Below are 21,528 nucleotides of genomic sequence, written 5' to 3' on the forward strand. Positions count from 1 at the left end.
GTACAGTCCTGAAACTTTGAATTATATCACAGTGCAAAAGGAAGGAAACCAGGGTTCTAATCACAGTCCTGCCATTAATTGTGTAACCTTAACAAGTTATTGAACCTCTTAGTCACATTTCTTCTCTATGAAATGAGGAAGTTGGAAGGGATGGTCTGAGGACACTGCCAGCTCCGAAATGCATTGGCTTTGACATTTTAGATGATACGGTTTCATTGTTTTACTTGCCTTCCTTGGTGATTATTATTTCCAAGATTCTGTATCTTCATTATGGAAAAAGATGACCAATTTTTATTGTACATGGTTGTCTTATCTTCTCTACCTTTGAATTCTTCTACCTGTCTCTCTGTCTTTTTTAATCAAAGTGATAGATACTCATCCTCTCTTACAGGTACTGAGACTAAAAATTTTTCTGTTTATAAAACTATTTTCTCTGAAGAAAGTCTCCTCAGGGTAAGAGGGTGTACCTGTATGTACTGGCTTTCCTCTTGCCTTACTGTCTTTTAAGTAACCAGCATTTCTCTTTTACATAGTAAAATATGAATTTTATAATTCTGAATCAATTGTATCAATAAAAAGCTCTTTCACGCAGTAGAAATTCTCTTCTTGGCATTCAGCTATTCTATTACTTGTTTTCTCTTGGTTTTTATGCTTTCAACTAAAGCAGCAGTGACTAAAGGCTTAAGTTAATAACTCATATGGAAATACCTCAACTGCATAGACTGGGAAGGATAAACACCCTTACAAAATTAGCATTCTTTAAAGTAAAGAAATCTCCACTGGAATGAGGTTTGCAATGAACAGAACCATTGTAAAACATTTCTGCTCTCATGGTAACATTGGCTCATCTAGACAATTAAAATTAATTTTATATAGTCATAGTCTTTCTAAAATAGTATATCTCTATAGTGGTTGATTTCACATTTGAATTAAATTAGTACTGCTTTACGATTAGGATGTAAGAGGGTCTTTTACTACAGTATGGTTAGATGACAGGGATGTTTATAAAATTTATTGCAGACTGGGCGCGGTGGCTCACGCCTGTAATCCCAGCACTTTGGGAGGCCGAGGAGGGCGGATCACCTGAGGTCAGGAGTTCGAGACCAGCCTGACCAACATGGAGAAACCCCATCTCTACTAAAAATACAAAATTAGCCGGGTGTGGTGGCACATGCCTGTAATCCCAGCTACTAGGGAGGGTGAGGCAGGAGAATCGCTTGAACCTGGGAGGCGGAGTTTGCGGTGAGCCGAGATCATGCCATTGCACTCCAGTCTGGGCAATAAGAGCGAAACTCCGTCTCAAAAAAAAAAAAATTTATTGCAGAAAAATAATAAAAATTATGTATCTAAAATTGTTAAGTGTTCCTTTTCTTGCAGGAAAATCCTTTAGGGGCACACTGGCTTCTCTCTTAATACATTCTTGTGGGTGAAAGGGGTTTTTCTTTGACACATACTAGTTTCCAAGAAGCCTTTTGCTCTCCTGATTTTTTTCTTTTGGCTTTTGTGTGTCTTCTAGTTAGACAGGTTTACGGAACCTCCCGCCTTTGGACCTGTGTGTGACCTGCTTTGGTCTGATCCCTCAGAGGATTATGGCAATGAGAAGACCTTGGAGCACTATACCCACAACACTGTCCGAGGGTGCTCTTATTTCTACAGGTAAGCTAGTCCTTGAGGTCGAAAATTATGAAAGGAAACTGTAATTCATTTTATCAGATGATTTTTCAGCATTTTATATTTCAAATCTGTGTAGTATAAGCACTCCTGTTTAATTTTTCGATTAATAGGAGGCAAGAAACTTGTTTGTTTGTTGGCTTTTTATATTTTCTTAGGTATTAAGCCCTAAGAAGTGTAATACACAAAACATGATTGGACATCCTGCAGTGCTCTGATATTTTTGTCTGACTCTGAGTGACCTAGACTATTTGTTCCTAAACATTATCTATACACTTTTTAAAAAAAAATTAAAGCTTTCTTGGCTCTTTCCCCAGAGATTCTGATACACTAGGTCTGAGAGGAATCCTATTGTATTTTCAAAAGCTCTGCAACTTTTGTAACCACTAGTATAGACTAAGATATAAAAAGAACAGGACATTGTGAACTAAGCCCAGTACACTTCCTGGAAGTTGGCTGTAGTTTTAAATTTCACAGGAGCTTTCATTATGATTAGACACTCAAAAATAGGAAGACAGGCAGGGCGTGGTGGCTCACGCCTATAATCCCAGCTCTTTGGGGTGCCTAGGCAGGCGGATCACTTAAGGCCAGGAGTTCGAGACCAGCCTGGCCAACATGGCAAAACCCCATCTCTGCTAAAAATAAAAAAATTAGCCAGATGTGGTGGCAACACGGCTGTAATCCCCGCTAATTGGGAGACTCAGGCAAGAAAATCACTTGAACCTGGGAGGTGTAGGTTGCAGTGAGCCAAGATTGTGCAACTACACTCCAACCTGTGCAACAGAGCAAGACTCTGTCTCCAAAAAAAAAAAAAAAGGAAGACATAGAGAAGTTGGAAATCTAAATTATTTTTAATCCCAGTATTTTATTGTGGCAAATAATACATATATTTATTTCCCTAAAAATCTCTGTTAATTGGCTAAGATAATGTGTTCATTAGAATACACACATGCACACACACATGAAACTTTGATTTCGCCATTGCTTTTAGCATTCTTCTAAACAACCTTTTTTTCTTTAAAAAAATATTTTTTAAAATTTTTGTGGGTATATAGTAGGTATATATATTTATGGGTTATATGAGATATTTTGATATAGTCATACAATGTATAATAATCACATCAAGGTAAATGAGGTATCCATCACCTCAAGCATCTATCCTTTGTGTTACAAACAATCCAATTATACTCTTTTAGTTATTTTATTTTTTGTTGTTTTTTTTTTTTTTTCACCTTTTTTTTTTTTTTTTCTTTTTTGAGACGGAGTCTTGCTCGGTCGCCCAGGCTGGTGTGATCTCAGCTCACCGCATCCTCCACTTCCCAGGTTCAAGCAATTCTCCTGCCTCAGCCTCCCGAGTACTGGGATTACAGGCACCTACCACCATGCCTGGCTAATTTTTGTGTTTTTTAGAGATGGGGTTTCACCATGTTGGCCAGGCTAGTTTGGAACTCGTAACCTCAAGTGATCCACCCACCTCAGCCTCCCAAAGTGCTGGGATTACAGGCATGAGCCACCGTGGCTGGCCTCTTCTAGTTATTTTAAAATGTACAATTAAATTATTATTCACTATAGTCACTCCGTTGTTTAAATCTCACAGTATCAAATACTAGGTCTTATTCATTCTTTCTGACTGTTTTTTTCTACCCATTAACTATCCCATTTCCCCTCTTACTACCCTTCCCAGCCTCTGGTAACCATCATTCTACTCTCATCTCCATGAGTTCAATTGTTTTAATTTTTAGCTCCTACAAATAAGTGAGAACATGTGAAGTTTGTCTTCCTGTGCCTGGCTTATTTCAGTTTACATAATGACCTCCAGTTCCATTCATGTTGTTGCAAATGACAGGATCTCATTCTTTTCTATGGCTGAATAATATTCCACTGTGTATATGTACCACATTTTCTTTGTCCTTTCATCTGTTAATAGACACTTAGGTTGCTTCCAAATCTTGGCTATTGTGAACAGTGCTGCAATAAACATGGAAGTGCAGATGTCTCTTCAATATACTGATTTCCTTTCTTTTATATACATACATAGTAGTGAGATTGCTGAATTACATGGTAGTTCTGTTTTTAGTTTTTTTGAGGAACTCCAAACTGTTCTCCATAGTAGTGTACTAAACATTCCCACCAATAGGATATGAGGGTTCCCTTTTCTCTACATCCTCACCAGCATTTGTCATTGCCTGTCTTTTGGATAAAAGTCATTTTAACTGGGTGAGATGATATCTCATTGAAGTTTTGATTTGCATTTCTCTGATGATCAGTGATATTGAATACCTTTTCATATACCTGTTTGCCATTTTATGTCTCCTTTTAAGAAATGTCTATTCAGATATTTTGCTCATTTTTAAATTGGATTATTGGATTTTTCCTATTGAATTGTTTGAGCTCCTTACATATTCTGGTTATTAATCCCTTGTCAGATGGATAGTAAACAGTCTTTTTTTCTTTCTTCTTCTTTTTTTTATTTTTATTTTTATTTTTTTTTTGAGACAAGGTCTCTCTTTGTTACCCGGGCTGGAGTGCAGTGGCACCATCACAGCTCACTACAGCCTCAACCTTCTGGACTGAAGCAGTCCTCTTGCCTCAGCCTCCTGAGTAGCTGGAACTATGGGCATGTGCCACCATGCCCAGCTGCTTTTTTTATTTTCTGTAGAGACAAGGTCTTGGCTGTTTTGCCCAGGCTGGTCTTGAAGTCCTAGACTCAAGTGACCCTCCCTACTTGGCCTCCCAAAGTGCTGGGATTACAGGGATGAGCCCTACCCAGCCAAAAACCATTTTTCATTCCTCCATGCCAACTTTTCCATTGACTAATGTGATGAAATCATTTAACTTTTATTTCTTTTTACATTGCTTAAAATAAAGAGCATAATACATATTCATTGTTGTCAGAATAGAAATTGGTACAATTTCTGTGGACATCAACTTGGCAATATCTTTCAAAGGTATTTGTACATGGCCTTTGATCCAGAAATTCTACTTCTAAAACTTAATCCTGTAGATATATAATTGATTCTCATTACTTGTGGATTTCATATTTGTGAATTCCCCCACTTACTAAGATGTATTTGTAACACTCAAATCAGTACTTACAGAGGTTTCATAATCATTCATGGGAATGCAGTGTGCAGTGCAACAAAAAATTTGAGTCACCTCACTCACGTGTTCCTAGCTGAGGTTGAACAAAATGATGCCCTACCTTCTTTTTGCAGCCCTCATATTGTAAACAGGCATTCTTTTGAGTTTTATTTAGTGAAACATGTTTTATGTTTTTGTGCTTTTCATGAGTGATTTCACTGTTTAGAATGGCCACCAAGTGTAGTGCTGAAGTGCTGCTGTCTAGGGTCCCTAAGCACAAAAAGGCTGTGGTGTGTCTTACAGAGAAAATATGCGAGTGTTAGATATAAGCTTTGTTTAGGCATGAGTTATGGTGGTTTTGGCCATGAGTTCAATGTTAATGAATCAACAGTGTAAATGACCTAAAGTATTATTACACAGAAACACATCTGAAACAAGGTTATATATTAATTGGTGGGTGAAAATGTTATGACCAGAGCCTCACAGGAACTTTACCCTATATTTCCCTTAGCAGTAGTGTTTCATTATTTGCTAATTCTGTTTTTGCAGCAACATTATAGAATGTAGCTACTGGGAATAATGAGATAAAAAATTTGACTCACCCAGCACACATGTTCCCAGCTGAGGCTGAACAAAGTGATACTCTGCCTTCTTTTATCCCAGGGATAAATCCCATTTAGCCACAGTATATAATACTTTTAGTGTGTTGTTGAGTTTGGCTTTCTAGTGTTTTATTGAGGATTTAAAAATCTATGTTCATCAGAGATACTCACCTGTACTTTTCTTTCTTCTGGTGTCTTTGGCTTTGGTATCAGAGTGATGCTAGCCTCATAATGTGAGTTTGGAAGAATTCTCTCTTCTATTTTTTGGAAGGTTTAAGAAAGATTGGTATTAATTCTTTTTTTAATGATTAATAGAATTCACCCATGAAACCATCTGGTCCTGTGCTTTTCTTTGTTGAGAGCTGTTTGATTACTGATTCAATCTCCATATTTGCTATTGGTCTGTTTGGGCTTTCTATTTCTTCTTGATTCAGTTTTGGCAGGTTGTATATTTCCAGGACTCTATCCATTTCTTCTAGGTTTTCCAGTGTTTTGGTGTGTGATTATTCATAATAGTCCATTATGATCCCTTTTATTTCTGAGGCATCTATTGTAATGTCTCCTCTTTCATTTTTTGTTTTATTTATTTGAGTATCTCTTTTTTTCTTAGTCTTGCTAAGGGTTTGTCAATTTTGTTTAGCTTTTCAAAAACCAACTCTTAGTTTTGTTGACTTTTTTCCATTGTTTTTCTGTTTTCTATTTGATTCATTTCTGCCCTAAACTTTCCTTTCTTCTGCTAACTTTGGGCTTATTTGATTCTCCTTTTTCTAGTTTCTTGAAGTGTAAAATAAGGTTGTTTAATTCAGATCTTTTTTGTTTTTTAAATCGGCATTTATTACTATAAACTTTCCTGTAAGTACTGCTTTTGCTGCATCCCATACATTTTGATATGTATATTTTTGTTTTCATTTATCTCGAGGTTTTTTTTTTTTTTTTTAGGTAGGATGTTTTGCTCTGTCACCCAGGCTCAATGCAGTGGCACAATGATACCTCACTGCAATCTTGAACTCCTGGCCTCAAGCAATCCTCCTGCCTCAGCCTCCTGAGTAGCTGGGACTACAGGATGTACCACCATGCCCAGCTAATTGTTTTCAAAATTTTTAGAGGAGATGAGGTCTTGCTGTGTTGCTTAGGCTGGTCTCGAACTCCTGACCTATCTAGAGATAATTTTAAAATTCCTTTTTGATTTCCTTTTTGACACAATAGTTGTTCAAAAGTGTGGTGTGTAGTTTCTATGTATTTGTGAATTTTCCTGTTTTCTTAAGTTATTGATTTCTAGTTTCATTCCATTATGGTGGGAAAAGATACTTAGGACGATTTACATCTTCTTAAGTTTGTTGATACTTCTTTGTGATTATATAGCCTAAAGAATATTCTGTGTACACTTGGGAAGAATTCTATTCTTCTGTTATTTGGCAAGAAGTTTTGTATATGCGTATTAGGTCCATTGGGTTCATAGTGTTGTTCAGTTCTGTTGTTTGCTTATTGATTTCTGACTGGATGATTTATCCATTACAGAGAATGATGTATTGAAGTTACTTGCTATTATTATTATTATTTTGAGATGGAGTCTCGCTCTGTCGCCCAGGCTGGAGTATAGTGGTGCGACCTCGGCTCACTGCAACCTCCGCTTCCTGGGTTCAAGCAGTTCTCCTGCCTCAGCCTCCCAAGTAGCTGGGATTACAGGCATGCACCATCACGCCCAGCTAATTTTTGTATTTTTAGTAGAGACGGAGTTTCACCATGTTGGCCAGGCTGGTTTCGAACTCCTGACCTCAGGTGATCCACCCACCTCAGCCTCCCAAAGTGCTGGGATTACAGGTGTGAGCCACCTTGCCCGTCCTACTTGCTATTATTTTATTACTGTCAATGTTTGCCTTCAGATCTGTTGTTGCTTTATATATTTAGGTGCTTTGATGTTGGGCACATATATATTTATAATTGTTACATCTTTCTGTTGTATTGACCCTTTTATCATTATATAATGACTTTTGTTCTCTCTTGTGATGATTTCTGACTTAAAGTTTATTTTGTCTGATAAAAGTTTAGCCACTCATGTTCTCTTTTGGTTACTTACTTGCATGGAATACCTTTCTCTACCCTTTTACTTTCAGCTTATGTGTGTCTTTAAATATAAAGTGAGTCTTTTGTAGAGAGCATGTAGTTGGGTCTTGTTTTCATCCATTCACTCATACTATATCTTTTGATTTGGGAGTTAAAGTAATGATTGATAGGTAAGGACTTACTATTACCATTTTGTTGGTTGCTTTCTGTTTTGTGGTTCTACTATTCCTCTCTTTTTCTCTTTGTGATTTGATTTTTATTTTTGTAGTGGGGTATTTTGGTTCTTTTTATCTTTTGTGTATCTACTGTGCTTTTTTGTTCATCGGGTTTGCATCAAACATTTTATAGTTATAGCACTCTGTCTTACGCTGAGAAGAAATTACCTTCAATGACGTATAGAAACTCTACACTTTACTCCCCATTCACACACCTAATGTAATTAATTTCAGGTTTTACTTTATTTTTGAGACAGGATCTTGCTCTGTCACCTAGGCTGGAGTGCAGTGGTGCGATCTTGGCTCACTGCAGCCTCTGCCTCCTGGGTTCAAGTGATTCTCCTACCTCAGCCTCCTGAGTAGCTAGGACTACAGGCACACACCACCACACCTGGCTAATTTTTTTATATTTTTAGTAGAGATGGGGTTTCACCATGTTGGCCAGGCTGGTCTCTAACTCCTGGCCTCAAGTGATCTGCCTTCCTCAGCTTCCCAGAGTGCTGGGATTACAGGCACGAGCCACCGTGGCCAGCTGCATCTTTTAATTTCTACTTGAACTTCCTTTAGTTGCTCTCATAAGGCTAGTGTAGTCATGACAAACTCCAGTTTTTGTTTGTCTGGAAAAGTCTTTATCTCTCCTTCATTCTTAAAGGGTAATTTTGATGAGTAAAGTATTCCTGGTTGGCAGGTTTTTTTTCTTTCTTTTAGTACTTTGAATATATTATCTCCCGCTTTCCTGGCCTGCAAGGTTTCAGCTGAGAAATTCACTGATAGTCTTATAGAAGCTTCCTTGTATATTATATGACAAGTAGGTTTTCTCTTGCTGCTTTCAGATTTTTTCTTTTTGAGTTTTAGCAACTTAATTATAATGAGTCTTTGTGTTTAACTTATTTGGAGACCTTTGGGCTTCATGAATTGAAATGTCCATTTTCCTCCCTAGATTTGTTAAACTGTTAGCCTTTAGTTTTTAAAAATAAGAAGCTTTCTGCCCCTTTTTCTTCTCCTTAACTCTCATATGCCTATATTATTTTCACTTGATGTTGTCCCATAAGTCCTGTATACTTTCCACATTCTTTTTTATTCTTTTTTCTTTTTGTCCCTTTAATGCTATCATTTCAAATGACCTATCTTTTAAGTTTCCCAGTTCTTTTCTTCTGCCTGAGTCTGCTGTTGAAGCTGTCTCTTGAGCTTTTCAGTTGAATCATTGTATTCTTCAGCTCCAGGATTTCTATTTGCTTCTTTTTTATGGTTTCTGTTTCTTTATTAAACATCTCTCTTTATTCATTTATTGCTTTCCTGATTTTGTTTAGTTGTAGTTCATTGAGCTTCTTTAAGATGATTATTTTGGATTCTTTGTCATGCAATTCATACATCTCTATTTATTTAGGGCCAGTTACTAGAGCTTTATTAGTTTCCTTTGGTGGTGTCATTTTTGCCTGGTTCTTTATAATTCATATAGCCTTGCAATGGAGTCTATGCATTTGAAGGAGCAGGGGCCTTCCAGTTTTTATGGACTCGTTCATCAAGTAAATACCTTCTCCTATTGAGTCCCTGGGTTGATGGGATTGCCTGTGGTATTGTGATTAAGCAGGGCTGAAGCTAGATTATGGGGCTACATTAGGGTTCACAGTCAGTGGGCCTACCACTAGGGGCATGGACAAGTATGTCCCATGGATGGGGAGAGCTGTCTCTGGAACTCAATAGGGTGGGACCCAAGCTGGGTCACAGGCTGGTTTGGGTTTATGTTTGGGTCCAATCAGCAGCCCTTTTACCAGAGGAATGGACAGGCATGATTTCCACAAGGCCCCTGTTAAGGCAGAACTTCCTCTTGGCCACAGTAGAGCAGGGCTGGAGCCAGGTCAGAGTGCTGCTTTGAGTCTGCAGTTGGGTCTGGTTGGTGGATCTGTTACTAGGGGCATCAACAGACATGGTTCCTTCCCAGGATGGATGAGGCTGGTGGTAGGACTGCAGACAAGTGGGACTGGAGCCAGGTTTACAAGGGATGGGCTGATTCTGGGTCTGTAGCTGAAAGGTCAGTGGGCCTACCTTCTCAAAGCAGCCCTTCCTAGTCTTGGGCTCCACCAAGGTTTCATAACCACCTACCTCAATCCTAAGGTTCTTACAGCGGCACTTATGGCCATGGATGGCTTCCAAACTATTGTTTCTGTAGGAGGACCAGGGCTGGGGACATTCTCTTTTGCTATCTTGCCGACGTCACCTACAACCTACTTTAAAAGTAAATTTGTTCTAATGAGCATAATGAGAAACAAAGATTTTAAAAATAAACTAAATAATTAATGCCTAAGTAATTCCAGGTTAATTTTGTATACTCCAGTTCTTCCTATCAGGTATTTGTCATTCAGAGAGGTAATAGTATGAAAAGAATATTTTAGTAGTATATGAGAATATTGTATCTTTTTTTAGAATATGGTTGGCTAAAATATTTACATCTACTCCTAAAATATTCCTGCATAAGCTTGCAGTGAGCCAAGATTGCACCACTGCACTCCAGCCTGGGCGACAGAGCAAGACTCCGTCTCAAAAAAAAAAAAAAAAAAAAAACAACCTATATATATACATATATATGTATATATATATTCCTGCATAATATTATCTTGGTGTTTATATTACCTGTGAAGCTGTAAGTATATTCTTTTATTTCTGTAACAATTTGACAATTGAAGAAAAGTATGTGTTGAATTTTTAGCATCTACCACACACACACACACACACACACACACACACACACACTACTGTTGTACTTTGTAATATCAAGACACTGATAAAAGTTTTGATGTTGTATTGTTATGGATTAAGACAAAAAAATTAAAAGATGAGATGGAGGAGCTCTTTCTATTGTAGGATTATCTATTGTTTTCATGTTTGATCTGTAGTGAAGTATATTAGTGAAATAGAGAAACAGAATGATGAGTACTAAGCTATTCATAAAATTTCAGTAGTGTGTAATACTTGTAATTTTGAAACAAAATCAGCTAATATCACCTTGACTTTTCCCCATCTTCCTATTAAAAAAAATTGTTTTAATTCTGGATTTATGTTTTCTAATTTTCTTTTCCAGTTACCCTGCAGTTTGTGAGTTTTTGCAGAACAATAATTTACTATCAATTATCAGAGCCCATGAAGCCCAAGATGCTGGGTAAGTTACATTAAAATTGTACCAAATATCACTGCAGAGTCTTTGCATTTAATATGCAGACAGATGGACTTTCATCTCTTTTTCAGGTATCGAATGTACAGGAAGAGCCAAGCAACAGGCTTTCCATCACTTATTACAATTTTCTCTGCCCCCAATTACCTAGATGTCTATAACAATAAAGGTAAAGGAGTCCAGCAATATTTGAGTTTGAATTTATGAGTAAACGTGAGCTCTGGTTTAATTGTATGTATGTATGTGTGTTTGTGTCATTTTAAAACATAAATTTTAAATAAGAAAAAAGTGGTCTTAGTTGAAACAAAGGCCAAGAAATTTAGAATTTATGCTGCTGCTTGGTCTTTATCTCCTAAGGATTACTGGCTTCTTTGTGAGTATAAATAATGATCATAATAGGTCAGATTGATACTACAGAATCAAAGTATAAGAAGAATAAATTGCTTCAGGCTCATCCCAGAATATTTAGCATAAATTATTGGTTTTGGTGAATTTAATGTGTTTATAACAGTATCTCAAAGTCATCATTGGTATTTTAATCTTTGTGAATTATTAAACTATTTTTGTTTTTCTTGAGATATGGTCTAGGTAGAGTGACCTAGTGTACAAAGTCAAAAAAAAACTTCATTTTTAGTTTAAGCCCTGCCAGAAACTAATACTGTGACTTTGAGTGAGTCACATTATCTTTCTAATCTTCAGTTTCCCATATGAAAAAAGAAGAATGGATATATACATGCCTTTTGTTCCAGAAATTTTACTTCTAAGACTTTATCCTGTTAAAGTCTTTTTTTAATTTAAAACTTTTATGATTAATAGTTTATAAGTTTTCTATCGAGGCAGTGGTCCTACTAAAAACTTCATATTTCTGTAACTATTTTGTTGTCTATAAAGTATGACTATAAATTAATAGGACTTTGAAAATAAACATGCCAGAACAAACATACCCAAATGAGTATTGTCCCTTCAAAGTAGTTACCTTGGGAGGCTACACACCTATTCCAACAATGCTGTCCTTGTTCAAAAACATTTTTGGAACTCCTCTTTTGGCATTGCCTTCAGAGTCTGCGACACATTCTTTTGATTATCCTCAATGATGGGAAATCTTCGTCCTTTGAGGGTGGATTTGATTTTTGGACAGCCAAAAGTCATTCGGAGTCAAGACTGATAAATAAGGTGAGTGATCAAGCTAGATGATACCATTTGGGGTCAGAAACAAGGTATGATTATAAGGTAATGAGACTGATTTTTCTCGTGTTGCTGATACAATGGCTCTGGAGGCACTTCCAAAAGAGGAGTTCCAAAAACGTTTTGAGTAATGGCAGCATCTCTGGATTAATTATATGGTAAGGCAACAAGTTGTGCTGAAAAGAACACAAAGCAAGGAGTCAGTCTAGTCCTGCTTCACTTTTAAGTGTGTCACATTTAACAAGATACTTCTCTGAGCCTCATCTTTAAAATATCTGTCATATAGGGTTGTTGAAGATAAGTTGGAATAAGGAAAATGGATATTAAAGTGTTGTTCAAAATATAAATTACTATAATAATACAGATTTTACTGTTATTGTACCTGATGTGATAATATCAAAGGACCACACTCATCTGATACAAAGGTCTGGTGTGTTTGTAGCTGGTGGTTTCTTAAGTCTCATTACTTTATAGTTATACCTTGTATATGCAGTTGGGGAGATAAGTTTCAAAGATGGCCAAAATATAATTAATATTTACTCTATTTAAAAGTAAACTATGGAATGGCACATCTCATTTAAATTCGATTTGGGTCAGTCATTTTAGTGTGTCCTCCAGTGACTTGTCTATTTTAAAAAGCATGTCTTTAACTTAAGTTCTGTCCTAGTCTTGTGTTTTCATTTAACTTAGCATTCTTCTCTGAGCCTTATCTGTCCTACAATGCTCTGCTTCTCCCTAAGTTCATTTGTTATTTCCTTTTTCCTGATATTTCCAGTATATTAGCAACTTAGGTTTTATTCTTATTTATTCTCTTATCAATGGTGTGGACTGTTTGTGTTGTTAAACGCCTTCAAGGACTCTTGTGGCCCTAGATCTCCTATTTGTAATGAAGGTGTTCCTTTCTCACTTTCTTTTTTAACTTCATCAAAAAGAGTATCTATTGATTGCTCAATGGATTTATCAGTGTGCCAAGCTGAAACATGCCATCTAAGTCAGCAGGCACTATACAGCTCACTCACTGCTAGCTTGTTTTTTGTCTCAAACTAACCTGGTTTTGTTCTTGATTATTTCTTTAGCAAACTTTTAACATCACAGTCCTGGCCAGGCACAGTGGCTCATGCCTGTAATCTCAGCACTTTGGGAGGCCAAGGGGAGGATCACTTGAGGCCTAGAATTCAAGACCAGCCTGGGCAGCAAAATGTGACCCCATCTTTACAAATAAAAATTTAAAAGTTAGCCAGGCAAGGTGGAGCATGCCTATAGTCCTAGCTACTCAGGAGGCTGAGGTAGTAGGATCCTTTGAGTCCAGTAGTTCGAGGCTGCAGTGAGCTGTGATCACACCACTGCATTCCAGCCGGGCAGTAGAGCAAGACCCTGTCTCTAAAAAATAAAAAAAAAATAAAAGCCACAGTTCATTCTACCTGAGTATTCTGTCAGCTTTGACATCATTAGTAAATTTTATCTCAAAACAGTCTTATTTTCATTGGTTGTTTCTTAAGCATTTTAGAAGGAAAAAGGCAGAAAATGTGGCATTTGAAACAGTCCCTGGGGGTACTCAGTTACTCCCCATACAAGTGCCTTCTTTTCTGAAAAAGGGAACTCTATTATTCTTTTTCTTCTTCCTTTTCTTCTACTGTTGCTCTTCTTTCTCTTTCTCTCTTTTCTTTTCTTTTGTCTTTCTCTTTCTCTCTCTCTTTTCTTTCTTTGTCTTTCTTTCTCCTTCCTTCTTTCCTTCTTTCTTTCCTTCTTTCTTTCTTTCTTTCTTTCTTTCTTTCTTTCTTTCTTTCTTTCTTTCTTTCTCTCTCTCTCTCCCTCTCTCTCTCTCTCTTTCTTTCTCTCTCTCTCTCTTTCTCTCGGTCTCTGTCACTTAGGTTGGAGCACAGTGGCAGGAACTTGATTCACTGCAGCCTCGACTTCCTGGGCTCAAGTGATCCTCCCACCTCAGCCTCCCAACTAGCTGGGACCACAGGTGCATGCCACCACACCTGGCTAATTTTAAAATATTTTTTATAGAGATAGGGTCTCATTATGTTGCCCAGGCTGGTCTCAAACTCCTGAGCTTAAGCAGTCCTCCTGCCTCGGCCTCCCAAAGTGCTGGTATTACAAGTGTGTGCCACCACACCTGGCCTCTTTCATATTATTTTTTTTTTTTCAGAGACAGAGTCTCACTGTGTTGCCCAGGCTGGAGTGCAGTGGTGCGGTCTTGGCTCACTACAACCTCTGCCTCCCGGGTTCAAGCAATTCTCCTGCCTCAGCCTCCCGAGTAGCTGGGACTACAGGTGCACGTCGCCACGCCTGGCTAATTTTTTTTATTTTAGTAGAGACGGGGTTTTACCATGTTGCCCAGGCTGGTCTCAATCTCCTGAGCTCAGGCAATCTGCCCGCCTCGGCCTCCCAAAGTGCTAGGAGTGCTCTTTCATATTCTTTAGACTTCTTGGTATCTACAGGTATTTCTTAGTTCCACTAGTTACACGAAAGACCTTTAATCATGATTTTTAAAGATTCTTATTCTTGTTTTCTTCTGTCCACTGGGAACACACCCAAAAGCAGTTTTATAAGCTCTTGTTTCCAGTCATTCACTGTTGAGACTCACCTCCCACTTCTTTTTCCTGGGTAGAAATTGAGGGAGTTGTTGAATAATGATATATGACATATTTACCTAAACTAAATAAAATACATACACGTGAAAATAATGGAACATGTACATCATAGCCAGTGTTAGGCTTTTTAAGTGCTAGAAACTATATTTTAATTTATTTTCTTAATAATATATGGTGTACATTTTAGACATTCAATAACTTAAATTTTAAGAACACTAGATTATCCTGTAGCAAAGAAACAGGAATGAGGACGTGACCTATATCTGTCATTTCTGGAGAAGTGTTACACCCTGTTTTATTTTATGACCACAGAATAATTAAGAGAATAGTGCAAACAACATTGCTGGTGATAAAGGCTAAGGAATTGGATTTTAAGACTTTCAAACTATAAAGAAAATCAGTTTGGCATCAAAGTATGTGTGCGACTATCTGAATGGTTAATATTAAACATTTATAGCATGCTGGCAATATACTGCTGTGTATTGGAGAAATCGGCAATTTTAAAATCCACTATATTGAATACAGAGATGATTTAATCTAATTTTGAACATTTAATTGTAAATTGCTCCAAATTTGCCATTTGTATCTTCCAGTATGAGTTGATAACTGCAATATATAAACTCCCAGAGAGTGTATACAATCTCTGACTCTGGCTAATGACTAGCAAAACAGGCTGTGTCCATTTAATGAGTGATATTTGCCTTCAAAGGAGAGTTGTAATTATAACCATTTGGCCTATAAAAGGAAATTATGGGGAAATTTTCTTCACATGGATCTTGAGGTTTATATAGATAGTTACTGTGCAGTGACTCCAAAGTTTCAGTTTCTTTTGTGCTTTTATTATATGAGCTCTTCAGGTAACTTTGTTCCTTGGAATAACTCTTAAGAGAATGAACTGAATAAAAGGCTTTCAAATTTTCCATCTGCCCTTTACCTAGTCAAGTCCTGACTTTACAAATGGAAAGTTCTCGAATTCTGTGTAGCAGGTACACAGCTGTACAAAGCATACCACTTGCCATGCCATGTTCCTCTGTGCCAGATTTTCTTGCTTTTTTCCTTTTTAGCTGCTGTGTTGAAATATGAAAACAATGTCATGAATATCAGGCAGTTTAACTGTTCTCCACACCCCTACTGGCTTCCAAACTTTATGGATGTTTTCACATGGTCTTTGCCTTTTGTTGGGGAAAAAGGTAAGAGAACTAAAGCACATGTCTCATCAGTTGTTTGGTGACTGAGCATACCTTATATTTGCATGAGCCCCTCCATGATTCAGAAATGTTTTCTAATTTTGTTTGTTCTCTACATAGATTTTTTTTTTTTTTTTTCTGAGATGGAGTCTCGCTCTGTCACCCAGGCTGGAGTGCAGTGGCACGATCTCAGCTAACTACAACCTCCGCCTCCCAGGTTCAAGCAATTCTCCTGCCTCAGCCTTCTGAGGAGCTGGGATTATAGGCACGTGCCACTGCACCCGGCTAATTTTTGTATTTTAGTAGAGACAGGGTATCACCATATTGGCCAGGCTGGTCTCAAACTCCTGACCTTAAGTGATCCGCCCTCCTCAGCCTCCCAAAGTGCTGGGATTACAGGTGTGAGCCACCGTGCCCAGCCTCTACATAGATTTGTAAATGGCATGTAATTGGTTCTTAAATTTTAATATATTATGGTTTTTTATTGTAAATATCAATTTAAAGTAGCTGACCTACTATGATCAAGATGTTAAAATAACATAGTTACTTGTCATTCCCTCAGATTTCTTCAGTACTGAAGAGATTTAAACAGAATTTATTGTCCTTACAATTTTATTTGTATAGCTACTCAAATTAGCTAAGCCTGTTGGACATAGGCCTGTTGGCTTAACTTTGTAAAGTGGGAAAAAAATTTTCTCACGTGTGTATCGGTGTGGGAAGAAGCTCTGAACAGCAATCCGGTAAAATCAAGTAATTAGGCAATAGATCTTCAAAGACTCCAGACTTTTACTGGAGCAAGTAATCTACCCAAATTCTTTTTAAACCTGAAAGTTTACATTTATGCTACTTTTTATAGCTATTCTTACTAACATAATGATAAATAATTTTTGCTTATGCTTACTTAATGTGTGTTTATTTAGATATCCACATTATTTTAGAGAAAGTACCTCATTAATTGCCTAAATTTTGGATTATTTTGTCTTACTTAGTCACAGAGATGCTGGTAAATGTGCTCAACATATGCTCTGATGACGAACTGATTTCTGATGATGAAGCAGAAGGTAAACTTTTCCTCCTTTGAACTAAAACTAGAAAGAGGTTTGGTTTTGGTTTTAGTTGTTTTAGTTTATTTTGAATGATTTTCTTTGTCTTATTAAAAATAAAGTTAGTTCATTGTAGAAAAATAAAATTTGAAAAATACGAGAAACCATAAATAAGGAAAAAAAGTCACCCATAATCCCGTCATCTTATAGATATCCACAGTTAACATCTTAATGTATACTGTGTTAATTGTCTTTTATCTTTGCACATAGCTTTCCTCTGTAGTACAATATTTTTGTGGAGTTTCTTTGTAGACTAGTTTCTAATGGATCTGTAGTTGTCCATGTTGATCAGTGTTTTAACTAATCCCGGTGGTGTTGGATATTGGAGTTTTTCCCAAGTTTTTGCTGACAAAACCCATATAGTTTTGAACATTTGTTTAGATAAAAATGTGCACATTCTCTTAACTAGTGTTTATTACATGCTTGATATATACCAAGTACTGTATTGTTTAGGTCCTTGCTCTCAATAAGCTTATTTGCTAGTGTAGGGAGGAAAAACAGTAAATAAATATGTCAGATGAAAGGAAGTAAAGCAATATTAGAAAATCAGGAATAACACTTCTTGATTATTTCCATAGGATGAATTTGTAGAAATCGAATATCTGTGTTAATTAATACTTAAAATTTCAATTCTGATACAGATAGAAATTTCTGATACAGCCTCTAGAAAGGCTGTACCACTTTACATTTTGCAGGATGCATACATAGTCACAGTGCTGTCTCCAATACTGTTTATGATACTTCTTATAGTCTGGTGTTACTAAGTTTTTAATTAAATTTTTAGTTTATATTTGTATGAGACTAATGGACAATTTTTTCTTGTGTTTGTTGGCCATGTTTATCTCTCTTTTGTGACTTGTCAATTCATATCTTCTATCCTTTTTTTTTTTTTTTTTTTTGAGACAGAGTGTTGTTCTGTCACCCAGGCTGGAATGCAGTGGCGCGATCTCTGCTCACTGCAACCTTCACCTCCCGAGTTCAAGTGATTCTCCTGCCTTAGCCTCACGAGTAGCTGGGATTATAGGCGCGTGCCACCATGACCAGCTAATTTTTGTATTTTTAGTATAGATGGGGTTTCGCCATGTTGCCCAGGCTAGTCTGGAACTCCTGAGCTCAAAGTGGTCTGCCTGCCTCGGTCTCCCAAAGAGCTGGGATTACAAGCATGAGCCACCACGCCCAGCCCCATTTTGATTTTTTTCTTATTGGTGTGTGAGGGATCTTTTTATACAGTAACATTTTAATATATATGTAGCCAAGTACTTTTTTTCCTAGTGTGCTGTGGGAGGTTTGATTATAAAGGTAGGTCCTGACTTGTCTGACAATGCAAGAGATTCTGGAAAAGTGGTGGTCATCCAAGTACAAACCGGCCTCATCCTATCCAGGCTCTGTGCTAAGGTGGTTCCCTTAACTGTGAGGATAAACCATCTCCATCGTGGAGAAAACACAACTCCCTTTAGGAATCTAGAGGAAATTACCAGACACTCTCATGCTTCAGGTTCTGCACTGAAGATCAACAGCATATGGAAGATAGCTTGCGAGTGTTTTTACTTATGGTATAGGAGATCACTACAAGGAACCAGTTATTCTTGAGGAAATAGTGCAGCCAAGTGAAAAACAAAAGAAAAACCGAATATCCCCCTGGGCAACATGGTGAAACCCCATCTCTACTAAAAATGCAGAAATCAACCAGATGTGATGGCGAGTGCCTCTGGTCCCAGCTACTTGGGGGCCTGAGGTGGGAGGATTACTTGAACCTGGGAGGCAGAGGTTGCAATGAGCGGAGATCTTGCCACTACACTCTAGCCTGGCCAACAGAGGGAGACCCTGTCTCAAACAAACAAACAAAAACACATATATTTCCTATTCTTTACCACCACAAACTTAAAAATAAATAAATAAATAAATAAATAAAAAGGAAGAATGGGCCGGGCACAGTGGCTCATGCCTGTAATCCCAGCACTTTGGGAGGCTGAGGCAGGTGGATCATGAGGTCAGGAGATCGACACCATCCTGGCCAACATGGTGAAACCCCATCTCTACTAAAAATCCAAAAATTAGCTGGGGCGTGGTGGCACACACCTGTAGTCCCAGCTACTCGGGAGGCTGAGGCAGGAGAATTGCTTGAACCTGAGAGGCAGAGGTTGCAGTGAGCCAAGATCACACTACTGCACTCCAGCCTGGCGACAGAGTGAGACTCATCTCAAAAAAAAAAAAAAAAAAAAAAAAAGGAAGAACAATTATATCCCCTGAAAGAGAAGCTATAGAATCCATTAAACAAAAAAACATACTATTCCTGTGAAGAGATTTGTAAACTGTTCTGTCCTCCGTTTTTGTTCCTTGTTTTTGGCATCATTTATTCCACAAATAATATCTTTGTTTAATATTATTTTCATGATCTGTGGGGGTAGAAAATGTTGGATGCTCATAGATGTGAATTAATGTAAAACCATAAACTTTTAAGAAATGGAAGAAACTACTGACAAAATAAACTTGCAATTTAATGTTGTAGCATGATTCCAAGGATATCTCTTATGAGCTGGTAAAGATAATAGCCTGTTTCTCTCATTGCATTTCACTTTGATTTTTTTTTCTCTTTTCCATGTAAACATAAATTTCTCTTCTCATATTTCTGTCTTCATCTCCTTGTTTCTTGGTGTTTCTTCTCCCTGAAGATCACTACATTCCAAGCTATCAGAAAGGTATCCGACTAAACCGTGCTAAGAGCTTAATGCTTACTCTCTGTCCCACCATAGTCTATTGGTTAGACTTAAAATTGGTAGTTGAATAATTTCAGAAAGGCCCTCCATCCTCCCCTTCAGTTTTAATGTATATGTTTTCTCTGGACCTGTTGCGTGATCCGGCAGGGTGCTGAGGGTTGGATGTGAGGAAGGAGAGGCCATGTTTCTTTTTCTGACTTTTGACTGTAGTCACCTGGTGCATGCTGGACCTTGGCTTCTCATGTGTGGGCTATTTTCAGAATCTTAGATAAGAAAAAGCCATAAAGTCTTAAGTTAACTTTTTCTGTTGTTGCTTTTTAAAATAGTGCACAGTTGTAAGTAGTATCGTGAGGCAATAACTCACTAATATAAGTGAAGATTATAGAATGAAAGCAGCCCTCACTAAGTTCAGGAGAGCTAGCTGGGTGTTGTGTTTACATACAGAAGACAGCTGCTGGAATGATCACTTGCCATTTGGCAGGCCGAACCCTGCACCCTAAGGTGGCCCACAGCATTATCAAAAGACATCTTTGCTGTAGCAGCTTTCTTTGTGAGGTTTGTTTATGTATGTGTGTGTTTTATTCTTTGCTGTGTTCTACGTTTCACAACCACAAATAAGTTCCTACCTCTCATAGATCCACCCAGTCTGTCTTTTTTGTGGCCTCTCATTTTTTACTTCATCTTTTTATCTTCTGAGTCATTTTTTCTCTTGCTTCTTAGAACTTCCTGAGATTTTTGTTTGTTTAAACAAACTTAAGCCTTCATTTCTGTTTTTTAAAAACAATTGTTTCTTTAACTTAAGACACTTCATCCTGAATTTTTTAAAGGCAGCCTATTAACACATCTCTTTAACTTACTTATTCTTTGTATTCTCTAAGGAAGCACTACAGTTCGTAAGGAGATCATCAGGAATAAGATCAGAGCCATTGGGAAGATGGCACGGGTCTTTTCAATTCTTCGGTAAGGATGTCTGTCATTACAGTGTGGATTAAAGCCATTTTGAGAGTAAATTAGACGTCGAATTCAGAACAGTTTTTTTAGAATTGGAATGTAGTATTGAAACTGCAGGTCTTTAGGTTGAGTGCAAATTCAATGAACATGTTAAAGCGACTAAAAATGTTCCAGCAAACATTGATTTGTTAGTAGCTTAGATGTAGTGAATGTAGTGGTTTAGTGTGGACTTTCCAACCCGATTGCCTGTGTTCAAATTCTGGCTCTACCTCTTCTTACCTGTGTGATCTTGGGTTTCATCTCTGTGCCTTAGTTTCCTTGCCTGTAAAGTAAAAATAATAATAGGCCCTAGCGCACAGGTTGTTAGGTGTATTAAATGGGATAAAATATGGGAAATGTTAGAACAGTGCCTGGCTGTTAAACGCTTCTAATTGAAAAACAAGAAGTGGCTGATTGTTTAAAATGAAAATATTTGTGGAAAACATCCCTTTCTTTGAGTCAGGGAAGGCGTAGGAGGTAGGAGAACCTATCTTCCATCTCTGCTGTCTTTCTTCACTTCCTTCAATATCTTTGAGTTGCTGAATGGAGAGTTCCCGGGCATTAACCCAGGGTTTTGGTCTCCCTTTGCAGGCAAGAAAGTGAGAGTGTGCTGACTCTCAAGGGCCTGACTCCCACAGGCACACTCCCTCTGGGCGTCCTCTCAGGAGGCAAGCAGACTATCGAGACAGGTGAGTATGAGAGTGCTCCTCCATGGAAGGTGTGCTCCCGTTACCTAACAGTCAGCACACACTTACAAATGGGGGCTTTCCTCAGAAAATGCCACGAGAGCAGTTGGTTATACCATAAGCGGGGAAATGAATCTTCACCCCTACTTCCCTCCATACAGAAAACCTAAATCAGAATGGCTTATTATAACTTCAGTGTAAAAAGCAAAACAGTAAAACAAGAAGAAAGTATGGAGAGTAGACACTGGGGTAGGCAGA

At 37.7% G+C, this 21,528-nt stretch overlaps 1 protein-coding gene and 1 long non-coding RNA gene across 5 annotated transcripts in view; one reads left to right on the forward strand and one right to left on the reverse strand.

Annotated features, from left to right (window-relative positions):
- The window catches only part of PPP3CC (protein phosphatase 3 catalytic subunit gamma), a 103,817-nt gene that overhangs the window by 74,424 nt on the left and 7,865 nt on the right, over nucleotides 1-21,528 (forward strand). For all 3 annotated transcript variants that reach the window (XM_031013659.3, XM_031013658.3, XM_063709129.1), the window contains 7 exons: nucleotides 1,517-1,656; nucleotides 10,713-10,790; nucleotides 10,877-10,971; nucleotides 15,652-15,777; nucleotides 16,764-16,835; nucleotides 20,473-20,554; nucleotides 21,176-21,273. In XM_031013659.3, coding sequence (XP_030869519.1) covers nucleotides 1,517-1,656; nucleotides 10,713-10,790; nucleotides 10,877-10,971; nucleotides 15,652-15,777; nucleotides 16,764-16,835; nucleotides 20,473-20,554; nucleotides 21,176-21,273 — 691 coding nt within the window. The remainder of the gene's footprint in view (nucleotides 1-1,516; nucleotides 1,657-10,712; nucleotides 10,791-10,876; nucleotides 10,972-15,651; nucleotides 15,778-16,763; nucleotides 16,836-20,472; nucleotides 20,555-21,175; nucleotides 21,274-21,528) is intronic.
- LOC129524191 (uncharacterized) overlaps nucleotides 1-21,528 on the reverse strand; it is a 99,009-nt gene that overhangs the window by 65,056 nt on the left and 12,425 nt on the right. The gene's annotated exons all lie outside the window — the stretch shown is intronic.

Source organism: Gorilla gorilla, chromosome 7 (assembly GCF_029281585.2).
Source record: "Gorilla gorilla gorilla isolate KB3781 chromosome 7, NHGRI_mGorGor1-v2.1_pri, whole genome shotgun sequence".
Classification (NCBI taxonomy): Eukaryota; Metazoa; Chordata; class Mammalia; order Primates; family Hominidae; genus Gorilla; species Gorilla gorilla.